Genomic DNA, 13,428 nt, shown 5'->3' on the forward strand with positions numbered 1-13,428 from the left:
CATAATAGAAACAACAGAGTAGCCTCTTTTAGTTAGCTGTTGCTTTGCATCTATATAGAAGAAGGGTGTGGCGGGTGTTGCCTTTTGAACATATAGAGTATACGAGGGTGTAAAAGCGTACTCCTGTCTATCAGCAAGCGCGACGAAAGCTGTATGTTCCCCCGCCCACAACACATTCGCCACCAACATGTTTGAAAGGCATCTAAAGGTAAAAAAGGGTGCCATGAACTTTACTCTTGATGAGAACACTCTTGACTCTCTGTGCAGTCTTGGTCTCCCAGGTCATGTGTCATTTACTAGGTTTACCTTTGATATCGCTCTGCTGATTTTTAAAATATATTTATTTTTGGCTTTATGAGCCTCAATAATAGCCTTTTCATGTGTTCAGTCACCTAAGGACACTCTGTGGGAACTCTGAGCTGTGTGCTAGCTCCTTTCCGCATGAACTAGTGTTCACATACCTCACCTAGGAAACAATTTGAAAGAAAACCTGCTTGTGTTGTACCCACAGGCACTATGTATGGTATTATATGTCTTACAAGCAGTTCTTTCAATATTGTTGTAAAATGTACTCAAATTAAAGCAATAATTTTGCACTTGTATTTAGTCTTTATTTTAGTTTAGTCCAAAGGTGTTTTCGGTTATTCTTATGTAGCAACTTTCTCCAACTGGGATGTTCTGTAACTGTCAGATTCTTTGACTTTAAGGCTACTAGACGGATATTACAGTTGATGCATAGGTAAACTGAGATTCATGAGAACTGAGTGAAACATGATAGTGTAGTAATGAGATAACTAGAAGAAAAGCTAACAGTTTTTGAAAATGCTCTTTGACAGACAAGAATATATAAAAAAAAAAAAAAAACGATAAATGCTTGGCATATGGCATATTTCACGAACATGGATGTTGTCAATGAAGCTTCTATGAGCTTGCAACATTGCAACATTGTGCAATGAGTAATATCCCTGAGGACACGCAGTTCTCATCCAATGCGTTAGTATGCAAATATTCCAAGCTATGATTTTAACTGCTAGTATGATCAGAACCAACAAGTCTGAGAGTAGAAAAAGAATTTGGCTTAATCCAAAAGTGATGGTACAATTAATCTGTGAGTAAGCACCAAAGGATTTTAACAGCTTAACAGACTACAATACACTGTACAGTTGTCCACCAGCAGACCAGTCCAGAGAAACCTTCCCAGCCCAGACTGAACTGGCTCTCTCTGAGTGGCACATAACCTGTGATTAGTGTGGATATCCTGAGCAGATTTCCACTGAAACCTGTAATGAAGTCTTGAAAATAAAGCCATTGTGAGTGCAGTGAATGAAAGGAAAGACAGCTCATTAAGAAAGCAAATGGCCAATCAGCCTCAGCAAACACAAGAGAAGGCTTTTCAAGTAGAAAAATGTTTGCTGTCAGCTTAATATAATAAAGTGGACAGAATTAGTATAATAACCCCAATATTACTAGCATATTTAGGGCAGGTTAATTGTATTCCCGCTTCCTAAGAGACCACATGCTGTAACTTGGCACTATTCCTCATAAATCATTTGCCTGTATTTGAATGGCTGTCTAATAAAAATGAAGTGATCCAAATTTAAGTTGGACCTCCTCCATATGGTGATCAGATCTGGCAGTTTGACTGAAAATATTTGCTTTTAAATCTATATTGGCATGATGTTGAAATTGATTATTGCTGGACTGTTGGTGCCAGTTAGCTTTTATTTTGTGGTCATTTCTGGGATGGCTCCCAGATACATTATGTATTTCAGCTTAGCTTAGCTTTCAGTCCTCCTCACGACATATAGATCAGCACATATGATAATGGTCATGGTTTCATGTATGACTGCAAGGCCTTCCTTTAACCTAGACAGTTATGAAATGTAGATTACCTAAGATAATGCCTTTAATTCTCTCCTTCAAGCACACTAAACTGAATTGAATGTGTAGTCTTGCCTGAGCAGGTTACGCTTGAGTCACATTTTCGCTTTGCATTGTCTTGATCTGTGCAGCATTTTGCTTTGTAGAAAAGAGTGCAGGCACTTCGTAGTGTCTCGTGTAACAGCGCAGTCCCACACCCTGTCCTCTTAACCACTCTTAACACATTAGTTTTGTCTGTGTGGGAAGGAAGTGAAGTTATCGAAGTGCACTCCTCTCCGCTGAGGCTGTGGGCTGTGAATTTGTCAGCTACAGTGTTTCTAAATGTGTCATTTAGGTCTGTTTATCTGTGCACCACAAGAACACTGACTCTTTACACCAGCAAAGGGATGCGTGACATGTGCACAACGTGGCCTTTGAGCTAAAGCTAAATCCACAGGGGCCCTCTTTTGTGTCCAAGTCCACCCAGATGTTCAGAGGAACTAAAGCTAGCACGTTCTAACCTGTTAGCTTTATATATAAATGTATAAACCTGACTGTACAGAATGGGTTGTATATAAATCTGTGTTCATTTCTTATTAGACTGACCGAATAAGGCATAATTCTAAAGTAATTTTGACATTATGCATCATCAGAAGCATACAGATAAGCACAGTGATGTCTGACAAGCCATTAACAACTCTCAGCATCTCCTTTGTCAGTCAGCAGCAGGGCCTTGGCAGGATGCATGGTAAACTGGGATAAATGTGTGTTGCATAAGGTTCCTATTTCCACTGTTGGATTTCCCTTCTATTTAACAGATAACACATGAAAGCTGTGTTTTTTAGTTGGATTTCTTTTGCTGCATGTTTCTAGAAATGGGTGTTCATTTCCACTGGAAAAAAAGAGACTCGCTTGTTAGTTCTTGCTCGTGCTAACAGCTACTTGAGCCCCATCATGCAATGGGCCACTTCCTAATTTTCCATCTTTATGCCCAGTGTATTCCAAATGCGGAGCGGATGGGCCTAAATTGTAACTGCTTTATTTATCATTCTAGTTTTTCACTACTGTGGTCAGTCCTTTTAAAATTTCCAATTGTAGCGTGCAACCAAAATCAGCCAATCATGATGCCAACTGAAACTGTTATTGTAAATTATTTGTACAAAATTGTGGATCTGAATTGATGCAAGCATACTTGCTCCAAAAAATAAATGCTAATTTAGCATGGTGTTTCCAGACAATCCATACTTGGTAAGATACAGATTTGTGTAGCTATACTTTGGCTATCGCAAAATCTTTTTTTGTATTTGTTTCTTTGTCTACCAACTACACGTACACAATCTGGAGTTGAGCAACCAAACTTGGCACAGAACTACATCTTAAGTCTGTCAAGGTTCTTATCTATATCACATATTTTGATTCCATCTTATTGCTTAGCAACCACCTAGCACGTACTTTTAGCAATTATGCATCTAAATGCATAAAACAAGTCTTAAAACCACCATAAAAGTTTTATTTCATGGCAGCAGCATCAAATTAAAAGACATTGTAGAACCTTCAGCACCACCTGAGCGTATGCATATGTTTGAACCTGTGTAGATTAGAGAAAATCCAAAATAAATTCAAACTTTCAAAGTCAAAGATGTCCCATTGTAGACTGGGTGACAATTTCACTATGGAAGAAGAAGAGTTCACATTAATAATCTAAAAACCCCAAATTACTATGATGTTTATGACCATGATGGGTATATAAAAACTATACATACCCTTTTCCAGTCTGATTTGTCATTCAAAATGTTTTTACTACAAGCATCATTATCCCAATTACACACCCATTCATAAAGCACTTAAAATTTTATTCTGACATTCACACAATCTCACTCCAATGAAAGCGTTGGGAGCCTCAAGGTTCAGTGTCTTGTCCAAGGACATTTCTACATACAAGCTGGAGGAGCCCTACATTCACCTACAATCTGTCAGAAAAGCATCATGCCAATTTTTTTTTTTTTAAAAACATCAAAAACTTTAAATGTATGTGTAAAAAGCTGTTAGGTGGTTTCCAGGTTGCTGAAACCCCCCCTTTTTAAACCCAACAGTCTTACTGTTTGTTATACAGTTAAATATAGAGTTTAAATCATTTACATGGGGTCCTGAGTTTGCTGTCCTGTCTTATGTGACAGATAAGAGAGCCCTATGATCAATTACCTAGTCATAAATCCAAGAAGTAACAAAGCTGAACTGAACAGTTGAAAGGCAAAGTGAGACTCGTCTTCAACAAAATCTCAAAAGCTTGTTTCATTTTTGTTTTTAGTATCGTAGTAATGTGTAATCCGAACACCTGATAGTGTGCCATATATTGAATTGAGGTCATAGATTGAAGTGGCAGTAGCCACAAAGAGGTTATAGAAGCCTCCCCACCCATGGGTGTTAGCTTCCCCCTGCCTGCAGGCTCTTTTAAAGCCTGCTGTGCGTTATAAGTCAATGAGATATTAATAATTAACCTGAGCTTTTTTTTGCAGTGAGACCAGACTCCCACGGTAAGACAAAGGAACCAAGCCAGGCCTCAGTCACTGAGCTCCTTCAACAGTACTTTTCCACCCGTGAGAAAGAGAAGAGGAAATGAGTGAGAGTGGGAGAGTAGAGCGAGTTGTAGCCCACAGATGGCAGGCTGAAACATGGCACTGCCTCTTAAATACATGAACACAGACCCGTAGCCGTTTCAATGGGGAACCAATCCCTCTTGCAATTACCAATTGACAAGCTGCTTGGCTAGAGGGATTTGGGCCTTTGCCTGGATTCTGCTGTAACCATTTTTTTTTGTTAGGATTTGTTTTAGCAAGTGGGTATGCATGGTTGTACTTGCATTTTCTTTATCTGATGCAGGTGACTCAGCAGCACCTCAGAGCTAGCATAACACCCATGCGCCCTGAGATATACGCACAAAAAGACAATTCAGCAAGTCATCAGCAGTGCTGCTAATAATAACAGCACACAGATGAAAACAGTGTGGTTAGATCTGGGTCACGTAAGGCTTTGCATATTTAGCACAACACTGACAAGGACAGCTGTTAAATGTTGAAGAAGGTAATGGCTTCTTAAAAGCTAAAATTTAGATATATATTTTTTTTCCCTTTGCTCCCACCGGATCACCTAAGATGACTCTACAAATTAGCACCTAAACCATAGCAGCAAAACCTTTTGTAATTCATTAAATAGATTTCAAAGCGATGAGCGTCACACCAAATATAAAGAGTCAGTCTAATCTATAATGTCTAAAAGTTTATGTCCTAAGTAGTCGTTGAGGACATAAAAAAATTTATGGTTTGCATCCTGTTCACGTAGCATTGGATGTTTTTGTTATTGTGAAAGGCAGAAAGTTTCCAGTAGGTGGTTTTCAGCAGGTCAGGATTCTCTCTCACACACGCTCACAGTCATCGCTCGTACTCACAGGAGGTTTTCGTACAGCCACAGGATGGAAAAAAATAATCAAGTAGCTCTTTGCGCCGCAACCAGGGAATCCCCTTTTGTGTCCAGCTCGATTGGAAAGAACCGTTAACCTGCGTAAAGTGTGAAAACCATGCCGCAGCTGTTTGCTGATCATGATTCAACATTATGTAGCCTTTTGTAAAGTGAAGTGATAACGGTCGCTGCACTGCCACAAACTCGGCAGAGGATGTGAAGGCTTCAAGTTAGCATCTGTCACTTCTGTTGCCATAACATGCACGTAACATGGTGGTTTCCTCTGTTCAGTTGGGCTGTTTTTCCTAAGAAGGTGCAGCTGTATTATTTCAAGGATGTTATCTGTGCTTTTGTACCTATCAGGTAAAAGAGAACAGAAAGATAGGAAAAGTGAAGCTCTGAGCGGATTGTAATAAAACCAGGCTGTAGCATCGCTGGTGTCGACGATCCCCGCTACATCTTCACTCGGTCTTGTGGCATTTTATTTACAACAGAGTCAGTCAAACGGATCACATTTTCACCCTCCAGGCCGACGCTGCTAAAGCGGCACCGTGCAGCAGGAAACGCGAGCAGCTGCACACCTTTTCTCCCTGTCCCCAGGGTGAAGGTAGAGAGCTTTGTCATGTGCCTGCATCTTATGTCACCCACACGGCTTGGCTCAACATAAAGGCTATGAATGTCATCAAGACGTGATCTCCCTCAGGTTATATTTAATATCATCGTCTTTATAGTGGAAAAAAGGCTGCGTTTCAGCTCCTGCTGCCTTCACTAGTCTGGCATGAAAACAACACACTGGCCTGGGTTGACTGTTTTTCCACCTTTCACTTGCAGAGTGACTCTTTACTTTCAGTGTTATCTTCCCTGTGTTGCTAGGTGGCAACTCACTTTACACAAAGCCTACAATGATACCCTGTAGCTCCTATTTATTAGAGGAGCAGTGTGATAACTATGTCATTTCATTGAGTTAGTTGCTATGTGATGTCTCTATTGGTAAGCTTTTATTGGTTATTCCTGTTTCTTGTTGTGGGTTTGTTTTTAAATGCTTTTATGACTTTCAGTACACTTTCTTGGTAACTTCAGCCCTCTTTAGAGTTGTGACTTTTTGTGACAGATTTCCAACTGGGAAAATTCTCATGACTCGGAAAGCCAAGTCATAAAGTATGCAACGTGGCTGAAATATTGAAATATTTGGCTGAATTTGTCACACCCATGTTCCTACTTAAGAGTGCGCAAACACACTGATCAGAAGAACCTCCCAAAGTTAAACGGTACTACTTTTAAAGCCTACACTGAGTAGCCAGCCTCTTTCATTGCTAACAAATGCTAATTTCTGTCTAATAGGAGCCATATTTCATGTAGGCAGTTTGGATTTTATACTAGCTTATGCTTCTTTGACTACACCATTAATAGCAGCCATTAAAAGTTAGATCAAAGCTTCAACGTTGCCTTTTGTCCTACAGTCAAATCACAGGAAACCCAGATATTTCTAGCTTGAGTTGCTCAGTATGTAACCGCCTTCACACCAAAATATCACCGAGAGTTGCGCGCTGCTAACCTGATTTTTTTTTTTCTTTTTCGTCAGTATTGTGTCAAGCAAAATGCCTGCTCAGCAGAGGTGCAGAGATTAAGAGACAAGTATAAATTGAAATTGGGTATATGTGACGGTTTTGCTTCCCTCTGTGCACGAGGCGAGTTAAGCATTAACCAGCGAGAGCGTTTTCATGCTCTCTCACCCTGCGGTCAGTTACCTCAGGAGTCAGCTGAATGCATCTAAACAAAACGAAACAAAGGTGAAGCCGCCCTCTTCTCTTCAGGTTAAACAAGAGTCCTTTTCTTTATTTCTATATCTTACCTCGTCCCTGTGTGTCTCTGACTCACAGCAGACTTTCACAAACAAATGCACTCACTACATGAGTCATTCTTATCTACTTTCTTTTCACGGAGGAACAACCAGTGGCTGCAAATAAAGTGTTTTTAATAGTGTCAAGTTTTATACTGTATATGTCATATCACACTCGAATCACTCACAACTGATTTGTTATTTTGGAAGCAAGTCCTGTGACAACCTGCAAGAATCACATGGGGCATTCATAGCTTTAAAGGATCGACAGCATTAGAGAACCCAACTTTAAAGCTCCACTTTTCCTTTTTGATCAGCATTTAATCTTCCTAGAGCCCAATGTGAGGTCTTTAGCTGTCTAAAACCAAAGATATTCAAATTTTCAACTGTCAAAAAAAAATTTGGAGCCCACAAGTGTTTGACATCTTGATTGATGATTTGCTTGAATGTTAATCAGCTGTCAAAATCGTTTTTGTCAAATCAGCTGCTGTGCTTGTTCACCACTAGCCAACCTGCTCCTTTTGGATTTTTTAATCTTTTTTTTTTTTTCTTGCACTACTTGCAGCACAAATCGTGTGATCATTTACTAACCATCTGATGAGGCAGTTTGCTCTTTCAGCGTAGGGGCAGCTGTGTTGTACTAAAGCCTTGGCTGCTCCCCACCTCCTGCCTCATAGCTGACCTCATCCCTACGTGATGGCTCTGCAATGTCAGTCAGGCTCAGGGACCAAACCTATCTATTCACGTGTATTGATATTGCATTGACCTGAAGGACAGCAAGCCGCAGATTACCTCACCGGTAACACTAGCTGTATTGTGCTGAATTTTGCATGGTCACATTGACCTGGTTACTTCTTCATTATTCATGGGAATGGGAGGAAGGCAGCAAAATGAATACACGCGCATGCATCTATGTATGCCTATCTAAAAGATGGAGTCGGGGAGAGATTTAAAGAAGCATCGGGTTGAAAAGACAGTGAGGTTGATACTTTTGGCTTCACTTCTTGAAACATAAGAGCCATGTGACCTATGTTGCTTGTGCGTTCATGCCTGTGCGTGCATGCGTGTGTGAACTCAATCAGTCCTCGGGCAGAAAAGGGTGCGGGAGTAATCCAGCACAGGAGACATAAAACCCCAACCATTAGTGGACCAGCTCACATAACCCAAGCACTGGCAGCTGACAGACATGCGTAAACACATGGCACTGCTTTGCCATATTCAGCGTGGCTTCGGCATTCAGCACCTCTTCCCCCATTTCCACCACCACAGGCCTCTTCTTTCTGTCACTACACTTGGGCGGCTCACAAATATTTGCCATGGGGCTCTGTAAGCTCTCAGAAGTCAGGATTAATGGTGGTGTGTGCCTCACACCCAGGGCCTGACAAAGAGTCCCCATCTGGAGTTCCAAGCCGTGACTGAGGAACACAGGCAGCACACAGAGCCCGGTCAAGGCGGCCGGTGGGGGGGGGGGGTCTATAGGCACCACTCCATAAATGAGCAGGACTCCAGGGCAGTTCTGATGAATGAAGGGGCGTCTCTGTCTTTTGATGGAATTGGGTGGAAAGGAGGTCCTCCGTGTGAGCTTGGGCCTAGTGCCACACCAAATGGATTACATTTCCACTACCAGCTGATTAAACAACCAAATCTGCATCCATCACTGGGCCTTGATCCAAACAATGGCAGCAGCCAGTGTTGAAGCTACAGCCTTGCCCGTCTTGACCAAGTCCACAGCTTTCCCACAATTTAGGAAATCGTGTGGAAACAGGATTATGGGTAGGGTAATTTTGGACATTGGCCCGTGACCTTTTGATGTAGGGTACTTTATATGGGAAAAAAATGTAAACATCATTTCTGTGTGCGTGCTGTAAATACAATAACCCTTTCTGTGCAGTCCATCCAATTACAAATGTAGAACAAGACTGTGCACAAGTCTGAGGTAAACCATTTTCAGCACCTTGGCATTAGTTCATTTGCTAATTTGTCCTAAATGCAGAGTAACGATTAAGCTGATGAGAATGTCAGGGGAATACTGCAAGTGTCTCTTGCACTGGTGTCTCTAAATGTCTTAACAAAAATTTGAGGTCAATGTAGTCAAGGGGCCACAGAGCCACGAGATTAGCACAGCTGAACAGCAAGTTTGGAGAAATCGGTCTGTTACCATGTGTGGAAGTAATGTGTTTTGTTACAGCCTCACAGATTAACAGTATATTACGATTTGATCCTAACCTTGATACAAAACAGCACTATAATTGTGGTGTAGTAGCCTGCACATATGATAGAAAGGTGTGGTTATGGAGCCACTGTTACCCTGAAATACCTTCAAATCAACTAATATGTTGGGCAAAGGATGACGACTGTGGATGTACTCTGGATGTAGTCAAAGACATTCAGAGTGTAGGTATGCTTTGGAAAGGGTGCGATTGAGGCAGATGATACACTGTAAGGGGAGCAGCCAAAAGAACTAAAAATACAATGCTGTTAAACAAGCTCTTAACAGAACCAGAGTTACCACACAGGATGACAGTTTTGATAACAAACTTTCTTTTTCGTTTCAGTTGTGTTTTGTTGTGTTTTTTTTTGTTTTGTTTTTATCCCCCCACATAATGCATTCAGCATTGTTAATCCACTCGACTGCGTCAAACTGCTAGTCCTTGTTTACCATCCCTTTTGTGCCCAAGATTTCCTTTGTCCTGCGATACAGGTCCTCAAACCTGTGCATTTGCTTCTCCTCCCTCAGGCCCATTGATGAGAGGCACCCGGCGGTGACGGCTGACGGCACTGTAGACAACCTGGCCCAGGCGGTGGACATGATCCTCAGTCAGAGGGGGCACTGAACACCAGGCAGTGGACACTGAACTCTAGCTGATCAGCAGTACCATTTTAAAAAGTAGCTTCTGAAAGTTTTCTTTGTTATGAAAGTTAAATTAATTAGCCCATGGCCTCTATAAACTCTTAACAGCCAACTGTATTGTCACACATGGGAAAGACTCCCATCTGTTGCTCTGCGAAGTGTGACACAAACTGGAATGAAGTTTGCAGAACAATTATCCCATCTGCAAGAGATAGTGTTGAGCATGCTTGAGCTGTACTGTGTATTTGTCAGTACATGATTGGCATAGATAAGATACCTCAAGATGACACGAGTGTGCTGTAACCAGCTGCTGACTGACAGTTAAAAGGCGAGAGAAATGCAGTGTTCAAGTTCCCACAGTCAAATTCTCCGAAGAGCTGCTGTACTCACAGTTTGCACTAAACATTTGCTGCACTTTAACGCAGAGTAATTGTTGTGCGTCATGTGATGAAAACAGAGAACGTGCACAACCCATACAGGGCTGCAGGAAATATTTGATTTTTTTCTTTGATTGTTATAAAGAAAGATCATTTTCGAGTCTGTGTGAAAATGTGTGGAATCTCCATCAGTTTGGAAATTTGTCTGAGTCATTGTCAGAGAAAAGCTCAAGGTCTTAAAGCACTTGGGGAAAATTCAGCCTTGGCTCAGGTTTAAACTGGAATTCATATCGGAGAGGCTTTTGTTTTACAATAATAAATCGCTGGAAATGGGAAGTGAGCTGGTCTAAGAGATGATAAATGCAACCACTGCTGAATGCGATAAATTATGCTGATGCTTGGGCTCATGTTTCTCTCTGTGTAAACAAAAATGAAACTGACACTCCATCAGATTGAAGAACCACAGATCTTCAACTGCTTATCTTTATTTACTTGACTTTAAGCGGGCTTTTACTGGAGACGGTCCTGTCATAGCTTCTCTGTCAAAAGCCACTCATTACACACGGTATCCACACCGAGGGTTAATAAAACGACCGTGGCCAAAAAAACAAAAGAAAAAAAGATTGGTTATTGGGCTTCAGTGTCACAGCTGGATCGTTGAGATCTTTGGAAATGGAGCGTAAAACAAATGATTCTCAATCGTTGCCCCCAAGGTTCCACTGTACCAAATAAATTCGACAAGAAAAAAAAGCTCGTTTTCAAGTGATACATTGAGGTCTCTTAGGTTTATTTCACCATTAGCAGACACAAGCTTGAGTATGTCTGGGCATTCAGAGGTAATGAAATGTTATGCAGTAGTATGAAACTGCAGCTTGACTGGTTGTACCACTCCTATTTGCAATTCAGGAATAAATGTTAATGTACGCAGAAAAGCACTAGCAGCTGGTACCCAGTTTTCTAACAGCCTGCACATTGTTTGACCCTGTGTTTTGTCCATTATGTTACTACCTGCTGGACTCGTATTGAACTATTAAACATGCATTTGAATACTCTCGAATGAATTCACTTGGCTTTAACTAGGTTATTTTTCCAGTTAAGGGAAGTGAAGTATCTGAGGGATCTAGGCCACAATTTACAACACACACATACACCCCTTTTGGCAGGTTCACCATCACTAGGTCTTAAACTCAAACACACACATGACCCAGAGCTGGATGATTGTTAACCTCACCTCTCAGGCCAGCCTGAGTTTAGCCACCCGTTTGACATAAGTTACAAATTAGCAACAGTTTACCTATCCTGGCTGTCTGCACTGTTAAACAGCGATATACTGTATTCCTAATGGGGTGCAGTACATTGATTCTTTTCCTGTCGCTGCACAGCAAGATTGCTTTCAGATAATAGAGGTGACCTCATTTTGGGAGACATGTCTGGGCATGTAGAGTAGGATTTCACTGTCATGGGACAAATTGATAGACTGGCAAATCCTTGTCTCACCAAAGCTGTTATGGAGATTAACATGTAAAGGTGATTGCTACATCAGTTTGTCACCTTTGGGCCTTTTTGGTATTGCATTGTGTTCAGTACGTTAAAATAACTGTATTGTCTTGTACTTCAATTTATGCTAGAAATGAAATAAAATACGCAAGATACACTGCTGTGCAAAAATTTTGAGCCACCCCTTATTTCGGTATATTTTGCGATGAAATTTTGAAATGGCTGCTGGGATTTATTTGCAGTGTTTTTTGGATCATTTTGATGCTGAATAATGAAACTGTTTCTAATCAAATTCTACCCAGATGGTATTATGTGGTGGATCAAAATCTGCATTCATAATTCCATCAATTTTGACAAGATCTCCAACATCCCTGACTGAAATGCATCCAAACCCTGACAGAGTCTCCACAGTGTTTCACAGATGGCCATAGGCAGTAACTGTTGCCTGACCTTTTCGTACATACTGCTAACGATTTGAAACAAATATTTCAAATTTGGATTCATTACTCCATAATTGATTTGCAAAGATGTTTTTTCTGCCACCGATTTTTCAGTCCAGTTCTTGTGTAATTTGGCATACCTCTGCCTTTCCCCTATTTTCCTTCCTAACTTTCCTTCCTTTTTGTTAGATTTATTTTTCCTGTTTCTTAGTCGTGACCTAAAAAACTTAACAGAAAAGTTTTTTAAGCCTCCCCCTTTTTCTTTTGTCCTCCACTTCTTCAGCTGTTAAAAGACACACCACACCTTGTTGGTGCAAAAATACTATCTATGCCTGTCAAACAGTTATTAGGGGCATTTCTTTCTAGATTCATCTGTTTTTGTGACAGGCTGCTAGTAACAAAGTGACTAAAGATACGATTTAAATTTGTTCTTTGCTAATTTTTCAGTTATGTGACGATGCAACACTGGTTTATCCTTTGAGCTAGGTGCTTTTTAAATGCTTGAATGATTCACAGGTAGTGTTAAGTGACTTAACAAATAGGAAAACTCCTATTTCCTCCGTTTGCTTAAATGTAAATAAAAGCTGAGAAATATTTTTTCCCACAATGATGCCTCTTGTACATCGTCTTATTATCTTTTGGGAGACGCCTGTGTCATGTCATATATATATATATATATATATATATATATATATATATATATATATATATATATATATATATACATACATACATACATATATATATATATATATATATATATATATATATATATATATATATATATATATATATATATATATATATATATATGTGTATATATATATATATATATGTATATATATATATATGTATATGTATATATATATGTATATATATATGTGTGTGTGTGTGTGTGTGTGTGTGTGTGTGTGTGTGTATGTGCACAGAGAATTGAATCTGGAATTTCCCCTGTACCTACATAGAGATCTCCACTAAGGGGCTACATTAGGTTAAACTGATTAGAATTCAGTGTCCGAAGTTCAGAGTCACAGTGACACTCCATCTGTGCCAATCCTGTGAATGCAATATTTCAGGAATACCTGGAATAGCAGAGATTGTGACCAT

General features: G+C 40.2%; 1 protein-coding gene across 2 annotated transcripts in view; it reads left to right on the plus strand.

Moving 5' to 3' along the window:
* lhpp (phospholysine phosphohistidine inorganic pyrophosphate phosphatase) overlaps window positions 1-12,944 on the plus strand; it is a 39,594-nt gene extending 26,650 nt beyond the window's left edge. For both annotated transcript variants that reach the window (XM_085416680.1, XM_085416679.1), the window contains one exon: window positions 9,894-12,944. In XM_085416680.1, coding sequence (XP_085272806.1) covers window positions 9,894-9,990 — 97 coding nt within the window. In that variant the 3' untranslated portion in view covers window positions 9,991-12,944. The remainder of the gene's footprint in view (window positions 1-9,893) is intronic.
* Window positions 12,945-13,428: the final 484 nt, after the last annotated feature.

The sequence above is a fragment of the Rhamphochromis longiceps genome, linkage group LG8, assembly GCF_057381845.1.
Source record: "Rhamphochromis longiceps isolate RC_006_pf linkage group LG8, R_longiceps_female_GT1.1, whole genome shotgun sequence".
Taxonomy (NCBI): Eukaryota; Metazoa; Chordata; class Actinopteri; order Cichliformes; family Cichlidae; genus Rhamphochromis; species Rhamphochromis longiceps.